Source organism: Pseudoliparis swirei, chromosome 18 (assembly GCF_029220125.1).
Source record: "Pseudoliparis swirei isolate HS2019 ecotype Mariana Trench chromosome 18, NWPU_hadal_v1, whole genome shotgun sequence".
Taxonomy (NCBI): domain Eukaryota; kingdom Metazoa; phylum Chordata; class Actinopteri; order Perciformes; family Liparidae; genus Pseudoliparis; species Pseudoliparis swirei.
Window position 1 is genome coordinate 18,822,829 of NC_079405.1, and position 16,046 is coordinate 18,838,874.

At 38.5% G+C, this 16,046-nt stretch overlaps 1 protein-coding gene across 2 annotated transcripts in view; it reads left to right on the forward strand.

The window, feature by feature from the left end:
- Positions 1–11,701, forward strand: part of mdfi (MyoD family inhibitor) — a 32,853-nt gene extending 21,152 nt beyond the window's left edge. For both annotated transcript variants that reach the window (XM_056438612.1, XM_056438613.1), the window contains 2 exons: positions 7,038–7,388; positions 8,108–11,701. In XM_056438612.1, the coding sequence (XP_056294587.1) occupies positions 7,038–7,388; positions 8,108–8,361 (605 nt within the window). In that variant the 3' untranslated portion in view covers positions 8,362–11,701. The remainder of the gene's footprint in view (positions 1–7,037; positions 7,389–8,107) is intronic.
- Positions 11,702–16,046: the final 4,345 nt, after the last annotated feature.

Sequence of the window (16,046 nt, forward strand, 5' to 3'; positions counted from 1 at the left end):
GAACCTCATGCCCAAAGTTACAGTTTGTTGATAGTTGTTATTGGACAGTGTTGAGCACGGTGTTTTCTTGAAATAAAGCTTTGTTTTATACAATATTCTACTCAAAACCTCTTTTGTTCTCATTGTTGAGTGCTATTTAAACTGCTCCGCCCAACTGCGCCCCCCCCCCCCCCCCCCCACTGATGGAGACGGAGACACACTCGGCGAGGCTGGTGTGGGTGGAGTTTTGTTTCCATTACCAATCATTGGTCTGATGAGTCACATTGTCCTGACCTTAAACAAATATATTTGCACACACTGAAGAAATAGGTCAGGTAATCATAAGGGGAGAAATCTCTACATTCTCTGCTAAGCAGGTTAAGTTTATAATTTCTGATTACAAGCACCCACAGATACCATTTTTTTATGAGACAGCTTTTCTCATCTTTTGCTCTTTATGCATTGTATTCTGTGAAATTTACCTGACTTATTTAGGGTTCCTTGGAAATCTTAGTATCACTAAGGTCAAAATAAATAACCACAAAGAGTCTCCCATTTGATATAAAGAGAGTGAACACGGTTCTGTCACATTGAGGTTAGCTGGTTCCACTAGTTTCTGGAGCTCAATGCACACTCTCATTGAGTATTTCTTTCACTGGTGTTTCTGAAAAAGTCACATGTGTTTCTAGGGGTTTCTATCTATATTTTAAGAAACAGTAGATGAGTACAGCACTTGCTTCTCATAAAAACTAAAGCCTATCTTATTTTTTCAGCACAGCCATTCCTTTTCCATGATATTCACCCACAGTCATATACTAGTGTCATTTTTCCAACAAATTAGCTGTAATCTCTGAGGCCTAGGGGTTTAAGATGGTGACCAATTTATTACAACATCCTTGATTCAAGTCAGATTCGGGGACCTGTTGTCACAACTCATCCATTAACTTCACTTCTCATTTTCTGTCACCTATGAATACAATGTAGGGGAAAAAAGATAATGGTTAGAATGCCTGAAGAAATACATCTCTGCAATTTGTCCCTCCCTTTTTATTTCGATAGCTCAATACTTAACTGGCTTCAGTCCGACGATCTTTTCATGTTAACCCACAACGGTCTTTTGGAAAGTGTTTGAAAAAGGTTGCTACTAATATGTGAAACAAACTCACTATTACATAATTATGTAAAACATACAATCCCTTTATGAAAGAACATACATTTAAGGATTTTTTGAGGAGCTGTATTTCTTTTGTCATTTGCATTATTAAAAATGTCAATGTGATTTTTAATTAGTTTGTCTTACTTCCACAACAGAAAGCAGAAGTTGTGCTCTCTATTCTTTAATATTCAATAACATTTCTAATTGCTTTAAGAAATGATTACGGGTATTCGCTGAAAATTGCAGGAGGAGAAATTTCTCAAATTGTGTGCTTCATTTACACTCAGCTGTTCAAGTCTAAACTACTTCCCAAAATATCCAGCTGTCCAGTCATTACACTCCACCCTAATCTGATGGTGAGGATCATCACAACAACTGGAAGTTCTCCTTCCAGAGTCATATCACCAAACGCCAGTACCCATTTCACTCCCTTATATTACTAGTCCCACGGTTCAGCCGTGCTCCAACTCTCTGTAGCAAAGCCAAAGGTTACGCAAGTATGCTATGTCGTTACCCCACCACATATAATTTCCTTGCTTTCACTCCAGTTTGAAATGAGTAGGATCTCAGTCTGATTTTCGAACTAAAGCTTTGCAATAATAAACACCCACTAACTTATAGCTAAGTTGTCTGGATGCTTGACCACTAAAAGCACTGGTAACACAATGTAAATGCCAATTAGTGATCTAAATCTGCCTTTCCTGTCATTCACAGAAAAGGAGTAGTGTAATAGAGTGGGTAAAAGAGGGTTGGGTAACCTGTAATCTGAGCAAGTGTCACACATTTACAAGCATTTCCCCAGGAATCCAGGGCATTCACAAACACACAAACATGCCCCATGGTAATAGCTAGTTTGTGGTAACTGAATAACCAGCAGTTCATTCAGGAAGTAAGTTAATTCAGTTTGTTTTGAGTGGGCGTGTGTGTCTGCTGTCTCTGTCTATGTTTGTGCCTCTACCTGTCCTGTCTGCTCTGTTTGTCTAATTCAGGCCCAAGCTAAAATTAGATGTTCTGTCTGCTATTCATTCCCTGCCTTATTTTACTTCCCAATAAAATCCATGAAACCTACCAGCTCCATATGCTGCGCAGGGAGGGTTATGCAACTACAGCAGGCTTGGACAAAATATACCGCCACAAACACCAGTCCTGACTGGCTTTCTATTTGCCTTCATATGCCTCCATAGTGTCCTTCTTCTCCAACTTACACAATCGCACATGCGGACTTGAACCATGAAGTAAGCCGTGAAAGTTCTCAACTTTCTCAGGTGTATATGAAAATCTCCTCATTCTGTGTGCTCTGTCCTGCAGTGATGACATCAGAGCTATAGTATGTGTCTGGCTCTGGGCCTGTGACAAGCTGTCTGAGAACAATGTGCACAAAGAGGTGTGAACAGATGTGAGTGTGTGTGTTAAGAACTGAGTCAAACATACACACTCCCGGTCATAAATGCACGTCTTTGGCGTCACAATAACACATGTTCACACTATTTCGGACTCACAAGAAACCAATGACACATGTAATTCATCACTGACGAGATCATTTTATTTGAAATATCCTCACTAAATGAGATCTTAACATGAACCAGAGAGAAGACAGCCCTTTAGTATGCATCAGGCAATCAGGACACTGTTTGTCATCATCTTTTCATGAGAGGGGCAGTGTGCAGAATTTGTTGGTGGAAAATATAACAACACTGTGATATTGCCTTTAATTAGAGACCAGTCACTGTGTTGAAACTGTTTTCTATATCTACTCCTCTGCCTTACCTACATAGTTTACATGTTTTGTCTTGTACAAATAATGGTGACACTGTGGGATTTGATGTCACAGGTCCATTGTCAATGAGGTGGTTGGTTTAATGTCTCAGATCAAGATTGGTGTTTCTTTGTTGTTCTCGCAAATCAGCAGTTCTTTCCTTTTTTATTCAAAATATAGGCCTAAACTTCTTCTTGAAATATTTGTACACTTTTTCAATTAATTCATCAGGAGACGTTCACGCAAAGGAGTGAAATGTTGCAAACAATTAGAAGGGGGTGATTGGGAATAGATAGTGATTTATTTTCGAGAACGTGTGCATGCACGAACACATCAGGAAACTTGAAATCGTCGATGCTTTGATTCTGGACTAGTTTGATTATATTCAGGTATGTAAACACTTAATTTGTGGTTTATATTCCTTCTATGTAAAGGTAAATTAATTTAGTTTTAGTGTCGGGTTGCGTGCAATTATCAGGATTTGTTGGGTTCAACATTTCCTCAAATACTTAACTGAGATTCTTTTCACTCAACTTTGCTAGAAGTACAGCTCTGTCGTGCATTGACCACACACTCCACACCCCTGCCTATTGTACATTTAGTGGATTATGTGCATTACATTGTATGTTCGGTCATTATGAACCGCTCATTGGGAAAAGGTTTCACCATAGACTTCTATTGGTAGTTACAAATAAGGTGTGGAATGTTTTGCAGGCTTTGGTATCTTTAACTTGGCTTCACAAAGTATGCAAACACATATAGTAAACGTAGCAGCAACAATGACGACAGTAGTTCATCAAGATCACATTGCTTTTATAAATGTTGTAGGAAGAACATTAAGTCTCAAAAATATTGTAGTTTTAATTTGAATTATGGAATATGGTGAATCACAATTTTGTGTGCTCCAACCTAATTTTGAATGCACTTATCTTACTTTTCCAATACAGTGAGTGGGTGCAAATAAACAAGCCTGTATGTTGGAGCGCTGTATACATTTAGCAGCCAAAAATGTGGGAAAATCTAATTGAAAATTATTTTAAATAACATTATAAACCAGGAACGTATCATTTCCTAATTCTCACAGTTTAAGTAGTTGAAACCTTTGGCCCACAAATAAAAACAATGCTACAATGCAAGAACACCTTGAGACGGGAGTCAGTGTGTGAGATGTTTCTGGGAGACTGTTCTGACAAGATGTTTTAAAGGCATTTCAAAATGGTAAAACGATTTTGAAATGTTGTGCAAATATTGATCAAGCCAATCCCACATCATTCTTTAATTTTATCATTATTTTATCATGAATGGCATGTATCCTCATTGACACAACCATTACATTGCAAGCAATCAGAATTTGTGAACAGAACATATTTGATTGGACATCCAGATACTTTGGCTCTGTTGTGCTTTAATAATGCAAAAAAAGCAATAAAAGCATATGTACATTTTTGTAAAGTTAGTGAGGAGGTAGAGTTGTTGATGATTGCACCATCCATAATTATTCTCTTTTTTCTGGTTAAATTGATGTGATGAAAGAATAAAATGTCAGCTTTTTTTGACTGATCTCATGTCTATAGTTTAGATATTTCCACACTTTGACCTACAGTACTTCACCAGAAGAGATGGTAGGATAAAGCAGCTGGAATAGAGATAGAGTTCATAGTCATTCTGGTGACTCATTCCAGCAGAGGATAAGAGAGAGAGAAGCGAGGGAGAGGGGTGAACAGCAGATCTCTGATCTGGGACAGAGGTACATTGTATTTGAGAGACACAAGGAGGGAAGGAAGAGGTGTGCAGGGTGTGTGCTGCTGCATTCAATTGATGGTGACTCAGAGGTCGCAAGACCCCAGTCGCTAACACTGCCAGTTAGCCTCACACACGCACGCGGTGTGGTTTCCCAGTCTCATCACGTTAATCACAGTCATTTGGCTCTTTATTTGCTGTTATTTTTAACTAGCTCCCACTGCTGAATCATTGTGTTTATAAATCACACCCATGCTTCCTCCTGGTCCAAATATGCACAAGCAGCAACCCATTTCTTCTGATTTGTTTTTTTCTCTTTCTCACTCAATCTTTCTCCCTTAGTCTGCTTTCTTGATCTCAGACAAAGGGACCTTGTGTTTTTTCAGTGTGTGCGCATGTGCATGAGTGTGTGTCCGCACGTGTCCTAGCATGCATATATTTGTGTGTGAGTGGGTCTAACCTCAAGCTCTGTTTGGAGACAGTCCTGATTCCCCGTCTCTTTCTGGCTGTCTGTCTGTTTGCCTGCCAGATCCGCTTATGCAATGTATTTAAAACAAACACACACACACACACAGAGAGAGATGCACATACAAACACACATACACACCACAAACAAATATATCAATCACTCACAATCCCCTGGACAATACAGACCTAGAGGGAATACAAACAAAGTGTGCACAGTTTCACTCCCCTCACTAATCCCCTTCTTTAGTTTCCGACCTAAATTCTGTCCATCTCAGAGAATTCAAATTTTTAAAAAAAGAGCGATATATAACACAGAAGAGCATTAGTTATTGACTTTTGACATACTTTAGATGAGAAAGTAGGCTCCGTCTTTCTCACTCGCCCTGCATACACATACACGCCTAGACACTAATGCACATGCACACACACACTGGCACTGCAGCCTGCCAAACATCTGGAGCAAAGTTAGAAAATGCTGAATGAAAGAATCTTTAATGACACTGGATTGGTTGTGTGACCACGACCATCAGCCAATCAAAACAGGCTTGGAAGGGTTATCTGTCTCCAAGTGGTTATCGAACGGACGCTTTTATTGCCAGTCGTGTTATATTTCTTTCTTCTTCTTTTTTTTTTCATCTCAAAATTTTAAGAGGGGCGGTGCCCTAGCGCCCTCTATGGACGCACCGCCACTGCTCAAAGCTGTACAGTGATCCGCGGCACTATCCACATATGATGGCAAACCTGCTCAAGCACTTAAGACAATGCTCACATGATTGTATGTACGTTGACACTTGTGCTGTTGACTATAATTGTTCCTCCTGTCCATACTAGCCAAATTGGTCAAATCTACAGTCTCTTATGCGTGAAATAGTACAGCCAAAGCAGTCTGAGTTAGACAAACTAAGCCGATATTTTCCTAAATTACCGTCTTTCAGTCTGTCCCTACTCTTTACAGAAAGGGATTTGGTAGAAAGAAGACATTAACTTTGGATGATACCCATGTGGTTTGACTGAATTACAGGGCTAAGGCTTCATTTTAGCTTCAGCTGAACTTCAGAATACATTTGTTCACAAGAAGAGGAATGCAGGTCTTGTCCCACGTGTAAATTGAATTTGCTTTAGAAAGGGATTCATTTTTAATAGCAACTAACAGTGTTTTCAGTGTATACTGGATATGTGGAAATAAATTCAATGATAATAATAAATTCATGGACTCTAACATAATCAACATTACATTAACAGCTGAGTAGTATAGTGCAACACAACAAGCATTGAATTTGTTTACTCAATTGTTCATCAAAATGTTTTACAATTGATTAATCACTAAAATCATTCATCAAGTCTAACATTTTCTGTTTTCAACTTCTCCAATGATTTGCTGCTTGTCTTTTTTAGATATGCTCAATTTAATTCAGTTTATTACATTTCAAATTTGCCTCAGAGGTCATTACAATCCCTACACAAATGACATCCCTATTACAGGACCAGGAAGAACTTGGATCAGGAAAAACTCCCCAAAAATCTGAAAACAGGGAAAAAAAGGGAAGAAACCTTCAGGAGAGCAACAGAGGAGGATCCCTCTCCCCGGATGGAACGAAGCAATAGATGTCATGTGTACAGAATTAGACAAAAGGATAAATCATATCAATAATCAATGGCTGGCTAAATGTTATTGTTAGAATAGAGTGTCAGACACCTGCCATGTTCATGTGGTGGACATGCTCTGTCCTTATAGGATCAAAACAGCAACAGCTCTGCAATATACTACAATTCAACACAACAAATACAACCATAATGGTAGAGGAGATTTTATAATTTGTAGGACCTAAACACAATAAGGGGAACACCACTGATCTGAACTTAATTTATTTTTAATATACTTTTGATGGTTATTGTCCACAGCTTATTGTAAATGTATCTCCTTTTGTCCCTCTTCAGCTCAACCAGCAGCCAGATCCACGTTCAGCCACCACACCCAGCCATGTCGGATGCAGCCCAACAGCCAACTACGCAACGGAGCCAAACACCACACATACTCTTCTCAAACGCACTGTACGCATTACACACACACCCTCCAGTCCAACGGGGTCAGGAACGGAGGCCCTCTTGAGCATCCTAAACTCGGCTTCCTCCCGAGAGGCGGCTCATCCACATCCTCCTCTTCTTCAGCGGGACCCAAACACACCAAGAAATTACAGTCCAATCCCTCCATCACTTCCCAAAGCAGCAAAAGAAGCAAGAGCAGCTCCAAGAGCAATAGCTCTCAGATGCCCACAAAAGCACAAGACGGTGAGATGCAGAAACTGACAGAGAGGCTGATGGCAGCAGGAGAGGGAGGGATAGCTAGCCAGGTTCAACTTTAAAGTGTTACTCCAGATGTCTTGCCAGAGGATCAGGCTTCTTCTTTGCACATCTTTTGTAATTCAAAGGGTTACATTTGCATTGATGGTTTATATAATATACAGTAAAATCAGCAACTAATGGTGTAATTTGAACCCACTCAATATTTATATTTATAAATCTTTACTATTTGTAAATGCCAACGGAAAAAATACAAATTGAAAGCCAAAAGAGAAATTCATCAGGATGGAAGCAATTTAAATATATTAACCGTGTCATTCCTTTAAACATTCCTGCTTTGAGGTAAAGATGCCTTATTTCCACCATAAATATGTTACTTCCTATTAAATGCCATCAGGACTAGACATACAAGACATACAGACTCTGGCCTAGCACTGACAAAAATTAACTAATCATATATCATAGTGACTGCATTTCTGACTAACTCAGTTTCCTTTTTTTATTGTAATTCGCTTTATTGGCATGACATGTAAATATATACGTTTATGTATTCAAAGCATATAGAGAAGGGCAAAAAAGGATGCATAAAGGAGTTGCATAAAGGAGAAATAGAAAAGCAGATTAGAGTACAAAATGGCTCCATTTGAATATATTCATGATTAGAGTATGTTAAGAAACTCACTCTGTCTGTCGCTCTTTCTCTCCAGACTGCTGTGTTCACTGTATTCTGGCCTGCCTCTTTTGTGAGTTCCTAACTCTGTGTAACATAGTCCTGGACTGTGCCACCTGTGGCTCCTGCGCGGGGGACGATTCGTGTTTCTGCTGCTGCTGTGCATCGGAGGAGTGTGGCGACTGTGATCTGCCCTGTGACATGGACTGTGGCATTATCGACGCATGCTGTGAGTCTGCAGACTGCCTTGAGATCTGTATGGAGTGCTGCAGCCTTTGCTTCTCTTCCTGAGGGCCCCAACCACCACCACAGGGGGGCAAAGTAGATGTATGCTACACTCCCACAAGCCCAGGAACAACTTTGACCAAAGTCTTATCAGAGCGGAGAAGCACTTCATCCAGTCTTTGTTGCCTGTGCTCCTTGGTTTACACTATATTGGCTGGCCTAGTTGGCTCCACAATATGTCCAATGTTTCTTACAAGGTTTGCCCACCAAAACATGCTGAGAGCAGTCTCTTGTGAATTATTCCCTCTTTTATTGACGGGCCTTGACTTTGCTGTCGGTCTATTGCTGCACAGCTGGATGTACGGGGCAGATTGAGTTCCAGCTATGGTCCACAACTGCATGCCAGGCTCTGCGGACCGGGCCTCTGGACCCTCTCAGAACAAGCTATTATCACAATGGAGCCTCTTGTGCCGTCTGAGTGACTGGAGTTCTCCAAGCATGAAAAATGACCTCCAAAGGCAAATGAGAGAATGGCTCCATTTAACCGGATTTTAGTGTTTCTGTAGATAAGAACAGCAACATAATGGGAAAATGGACGCTCAGATCTCGGAAGAAATGTAGTGTGTCGTCCTGTCCTTGGTAAGGTTAAAGTCTTCCAGTTTAATTGCATACAGTGGCCTTTGTGACCAACACACACATACACACCAAAGAGAGGATGTTAAATCCACCGCCGTCTTTATTCTTGTTTCAACGTACAAAATGGAGAAAATGTTAATGGTGGCTTGTGGCAATATTATACACACATTTATTTTACTTACACGATCTCACTTGATGGACTTATTCGGAGACAAATCATGAGAAAATGGGTCCAATTAAAGATGGGTGGAATTAAATAAGTAATGTCGGTGATGGACATCAGAGCGAATGGTTGATAGCATATGTCATGGACACATGCTCTGCTCTTAACATGTGAAGGGAGAGCGTTCTTAATCAAAGGTCTCTCCTCGTTTAATGTTTCACATCTTTAACATTGTTTACTTTGAGGGGCTTCGGCTTTATTTAGTAGATTCCTCCTCGTCTGACTTGTCAGAGCTGGTCACAGACTGGTAGAGGATTGGGAGTCATCATCTCTTTTTTAATACGTTACATTTTTCTTTGTGGTTGCTATGTGAACAAATGGCCTTGGCTTAGCTTAAGGCCTGAATTTTAAAGTAAATGTCTTGCCTTTACCAAATCTCTATTAATCCTTGTTTTGTAGATTTCGGTTAAGATATTTGCATTTCTCCTCTAATGTGAAAATCACATTTCTGTGTTATCGGGTTTTTGCCGGGCTCTCTGTAAAGCAGACATCGCTCAACATCTAATTTAATTCCTTGAGTGAAAATCTCACGAATTATGCTAAAATAAATCCATATGCTCGTAGTGTGAATGGTACGCTTTTGATAACAGGCCCGCACTCATCTGCTCAGATGCTAAACTTCTCCAACCCAATACCTCTTGAGATGACGCCTAGATCTGTTGTGAATTTTAAAAAGACTTGATACAAATCTCTCTCCTCTCTGATCAAATACTGTTTGAGTAATCCCTTTCTCTTGGAAATACCAAAGAGTGTTTTCCTCTAACTGGACCTACAATAACTTTTACTTTAAATGGTCTTTGCTATGCTTATGTGGCTGTGGTTGATTAAACCCTATTTTAAGGGCTGAACTATAAGACTGTTGATATAAATATACTTTAAGACTCTAAATTAACCTGATGACACCGAAACTGCAACAAATGCAACTTGAGAAAATAATAATACTATTCATGTCAGTTTATATCACAATGCATTTGTTTTACATTTTGACATGTTGTAACTAAACTGAGAAAAAATACTGGACCGCCCTGGAAAGCAATGCTTTTTTTTTTTTTTACACTACAAAGAGATTCATGAAGGGAGAACTGGAGTTTATAGTGTTCTATATAAATGTGAAAACAATATCATTTGTTTGGTTTTTACTACACTCCAAGTGCAGATTCTGACAACGTTGTTTCATCCAAAGACATGTTCTCTGTCATCAGACCAAGCTCATCACAAAAACATGAGGGGTGAACTGTGATACATTTCTGGGGTGGTTGCAAGTTTGAAACCAAAATATAAATTCCCCGACAAACGTAGTTAGCTGCAACAAGCTGACAGTTTACTTTGATTTCATGCAAACCACTTTGTTAATGAGTGTAGAAATATGAATACGTATTTACAAATGTTTTTTATTGCACAATTTTAAACTAAAACAATAGGTTCACTGTGTATTTACTCATCCCAACTGAAGTGATATTTCCTATCAATCATGCTTGTTGAAGTTTCAAGAATATTATACTGCCACTTCTCACTTGACTCAAATACAGCTCGAAGGGGCAATTTTTTTTAAACAAAATCTATATATATTTTTTACAAAGGGGAAGTTTATTGATTGTATTTGTTTTTCAGCAAATAAGTAACTGGAGGAATAAACTCAACAAAAACCTGTGCAAGACAGCATGTTTTTCAAATCTCTTTTTCACAGTAGCACATATATACACGTCTGAACGTCCTGTGGGGTTCCTGGTTTCCAAAAGTATCTCCACTTGAGTTTTTGAACAGGTCCTATTCGACTGTGAAGCACAGTCAGAAGGGGTAGCAGACTTGTAAGTCTGTCAATACTACAGCTAACTTATGCCATGCAATATAAATCATGTACAAGAACATTTTAATAAGGTCTGGATTGAAAAACAGTGAACACATCATTTGAGTTTTATTTAATGATGTTGGAATAATATTTTATGACCTGATCATTAAATACTACATTATGTCTATACAGAGAAGTGCCTAACACTTTGAGGAGAATGGAGGCAGTCGAGAAGGATAGAAAAACCTGATTGTTTGGTCTGGAGATGGAGAAGCCTGGCTGGATGAAGAAAGTCCTGAGTTGAACGACGTCCTTACATTTAGGTCATTCTCTGGATTCTGGAAATGTTTTGGAGATATGGATTTGATGTATTGTTTGTACCAGACAGGTAATCTCCAAATATTTATCTTGAACTCAGTCAAACTATTATAGTAATACTGGAAGAAAACAAGTTTACTTTCAGTGTTGTCCATACAGTATTATCAGTATTTTTATTAGTATTAAGTTGACTACAGAACTTTCTAACCGTTGCCTTTCATGGATTTATTATCTTATTATGAGATGTAATTTGGATATTGATTTAAAGAGCTGGCCACCTCTGCTAGTATCCGAACCCAGCTGAATTGTAACTAGACTGTAGTCGACTATAATGTAATTGTGTTTACACTACCCCCTTTTTATGTCAATTTGAATTGCTGTCCTGGATGTCACATTAACTCTTCTCTTACTTTAAAACCGAATAAACAATGTGAATTCCAGGCTACGTGTATCATTCGTTTTTCATTTTCACATAGGCTCCAAGCTTATTACAATATGGCCTTATTGCATTCTGGTTATATAAATACTCCAGTTGTACTATATTTGAGCATGTTAAACAAATGTCCATGTATCAATTCTATGAAATTAATATAATAACAACAAATAAATGCTTATACATCACCTGGACAGTGTTGAATTACCAAATTTCAAGATGCAGCGTAAACTATTTATACATTTTACCTTCTGACTTGGCAAACTTACATAACTATTAAGAAGGCAATACATATATCCACTACAACCGAGGAGAGAATACACTATCTGAAACAAAAATTACCATCAGAACTTTCTTCTCAAATTCATACATATTCTATGTTTTCTGTGTGCACAAAATCAAATGTGTTTATAAACCAAAGGTAAGCTGGAGAGATCAGTTTTCATGGCTGCTATTCATTTGTCCTTTCTTTACCCTCATGAAATATGCTTTGCAATTGATTTACATTTGGATAAAATGTTTTTAACTATTGAAGTGTCTCACTCCTCTCTGATGCATACTGTATATAATAGTTGAGAAAAGGAAATTGTATCCAGGACTTGTCTTTACTTACTGAAGTGTTCTTCCACAAACCAGTTATTTACAGTGAAAGAAGTAGGGTGGAGCTAATTTGAAATGTTTTATATAATTACTAGGTAGTTAACTCTGTACAGGTTATTTTACTAGCTACCAATCTATCGAAAGAACACATTTAGAATTGAAGGATTGTGTATATGACATATTTGAGCTCATCTTATAGGGCTGTTGGGGTGAGAGAGGGTGTGGACATCTAGCAATAAGGTAGTGTAGGGAAATAATGATACAAACAAACTAAACAACATAGAACAAGGATAACATTTTGCCGAAGCGATTTGAGCCTGTGGCCAACTAATTAATTATATGATAGTATTTAAAAAAGTGACCATCTGTAAGAAAATGTGTTGTTGCTCATCTTTTCCCTGCTTTGTTTTAGTATTTATCTATTATTATATCATCACGATCATCTTCAAGCATCTGAGATTTTCCCATAACAACACCAGATTAGCTGCCTCTGAGCAGAGCAGAGCAACAAAGAGGATAAAGGAAGAAAAACAGAGCAACAACTGGGCTCATGCAGAACAGAGCCCTTTAATGTGTTTTTTTAAAAGGCTTGCCAGAGTCATTCTGTAGGAATGCGTGTTCAGGCCAATACATCAATGTGTGAAGAAATAGAGGGGAATTTTACTGTTTGAGATTTTCTTCTTCTTCTGCCCTAATCTTTTATCACTTCTCATTCTCTTTCTTTCTTCAAAGTGGCCAAAGCATTAAGGTCTCATAAACAAAATTCCGGCCTTCATTGTTTGTGCCTTTACACATGCACGTGTGTGTTTATATGTGTGTGCTGACCACTGGGTGTGAAATGTGGCCCATCCTCAGCTTCTTATGTCTATAGTTCACTGATAAAGAGGATAACAATTCGGCTGTGAGGCAAAACCTGTAGAGGTCAGCTACTGTATGTTGGTGTGGGTGCCTGCATGTAGTGTGTGTGTCTGTGTGCGTGAGAGAGCGAGAGAGAGAGAGAGATGAGTAAAGTGTGTGTGGGAAGTGATTCAAATGACAGAGAGGCAATTCAAACCCCTCAGTGGGAGTAGAGACACAGAGGACATCTCTGGACATCTGCAACTGTTTTGCAGGAAGCCACAATGTAGTCGACCCTCATTTCCTTTTCCATGTATGCACACATGCACAAACACACATACTCAACAAATCAAAAATAATACACACACCCTCCAGAAGGTTCACATGCACAAAGCGGGCACAGGGGACAAGTGGCTATTGAATATTAACCATGAAATTACAAAGGCTGCATTCTAATGGAGGTGAAGAGGTCAGAAGCTGGGATGGAAATCATAAATTAATACCCCTGACATGACAAGCAGCTCGCCCTTGGCTCCCACCAAACACAGCTCTACCCTCCTCCACTGAAGTCACAAAGACACCTAGGAAATACTTCATTTTTTATTAATTTTGGGTCAAAGGAACCCAACAGACACAATAACTTACACAATATGCCTAATACATTTCTGATGTGACTATTATATGAGGAAATAACCATGCAACCTTCATGTGTGGCTAGATTTATAGGGGTTATTGTAAAAGTGTTCTCAAGGGACCTCTATTACAATTTCAACTATTTTGCATCCTTTGCAATCTATTCAAATCTGCTCCTTTCATATCAACGCTTTGGCAATGTAATTTGTGATGATTTTGAATGGCAGTTATGGTACAAATGCACGCATTGCATAGTTGCTGATGGTGTGTGAGAGTTAGACTTTGCCAGACATAGAGAACATAATGTTCAACTGCAAACTTGAATATGTTTCTACTACCGGTACTTGTTTTTTTAACCCAGTGGCTCTTGAACAATGTCCTTCAGATGAATTCATTATTACTCAGGCACACATGAAACACGTGAAAACACATTAATTTGTTTGAAAGTTGATTATTTAATTGATTTATAATGTCATGTACATGAACGTGCTATGGTGAAACAACACACAAAAGATTATTCATTATTCAAAAAACTATGTTGAATCAAATAATGCATCTCCTCTCAAGCGCAACAAATAAATGATGTCACAAAAAAAGTTATCTTTCTAGAATACAGTTCAAGTCATACAACCAGAATACATCTGTGTCGAGGAAGGACATTTTTCTGAAGCATATTTCAAAAATCTTTATATGGAGCAAGCATAAAATGAACTTTTGAAATCTAACCGAAATCACATAACATAATCCGTTTTGCTCAGGGAGAGCATTATCTGTTTCTTCAAGCAGTTTTGTAGTTACATTTTGATTTATGTATAAGGTTCAAAGTAATTGATTTTTTGCAGGTTTACACAATACATTAAGAGAAGCATCAAACATAACTTGGATTCACATCCAAAGTGACTTACACTGGATTTCACATGAAGAGGCAAAACATTCAAGCCAATACAAAAGCTGCGGTCAAGAACTCCAACAAGGTATTGAATATGCAATCTAAAGGACTTTTATTTTTTTGTAAAAAGTTAACCCTCTCATTATGTAAAACAGGATGGATTGAAAGTACCAATAAATAACTCTGGAAAACAACAAAACACTTAAATTGCCACTACTTGTTGTAAATCAGAGGTAGCAGAGCTTTATTGGGACAGCTGTGTGAGTCAATGGAAGTGATGCCAGTGGCGATGAAGCGGAGGGAAAGGGGGTAGCAGAGACAAATAAAGAAAGAAAGACATAGTTACAAAAGTTACTTCGGTATCACCATGTAATGTACATGATGTACAGATACTATCTTTCGGCTCTAAGCATTAATATATGATTTAGACCCATAACAATGTTTAATATAAAGTCTACAGCATAACATGGCACACTTTTTTCATTAGACGCTGATTACATGTTCTCTTTAATGGCAAAAACTGTGTTTTACAACAAGTTGAACTAAACTAAAATCATGGCAAGCAGACAAGCTTGGATCAGCAACAAAAATGTGTCTGCACTGTATCAAGTTACTGCCGCTGCAGGACTACTGAGGGAACCGCAGCATAGTGGGCTTCCATGAAATACTCACATACATGCACACTCGTACAAATACACACGCACACTAGATTTGGCAGGACTGAGACATTGGTTTCTGCTTCTGTCTCCCAGAAGCAGCAAGAGCAGCAGAGCAGTCAGCCTGAGCAGTGAGAGAGGGTAGATGACCATTTGCATGTGTAAGTCTTAAAACGTTTTCCAGACCATCTAATATGTGTTTTGACGTCAGTTAGTGTGAGAGAGATAAGACAACTAAAAGCTTTCGAAAGCAGCTGGAGCTCTGTTTGGTAGAACTGCTTTAAAGGGGAAGCATTTGTGTTGAGTATCTCTTTATAGGACATGCACACAGTAGGCCCAGATTCCCAATATGAGCTAGGAGTGATGTTCTCATTAAAAATGTCTATGAAACCCGCTCCCTTACTTCATCCCTGCTCTGTTGAACAAAGACCATACATCTTCCTTATACAACAATGACAGATATATTAATCTCTGAGCAAGATCCTGTTGCTGTGAGAACATTCGTTAGATAATGAATCACTGATGAATGAGCTCAAAGATCTCACTCTAAGACAGAGTAAAGTCATTTGATTTAATGGCTATGCATAGCTTCAGTGTAGCACATTACCTGATCAATCTAAAGTGCTGATCAGTGTTCAGTTTGGATTATTTTCCTGCAGAAGTTCAGAATCATACATACTCAAGTATTAGGTTAGGTTACAGTTTTTTTCATTTTAGAATAATAAAATATATTAACA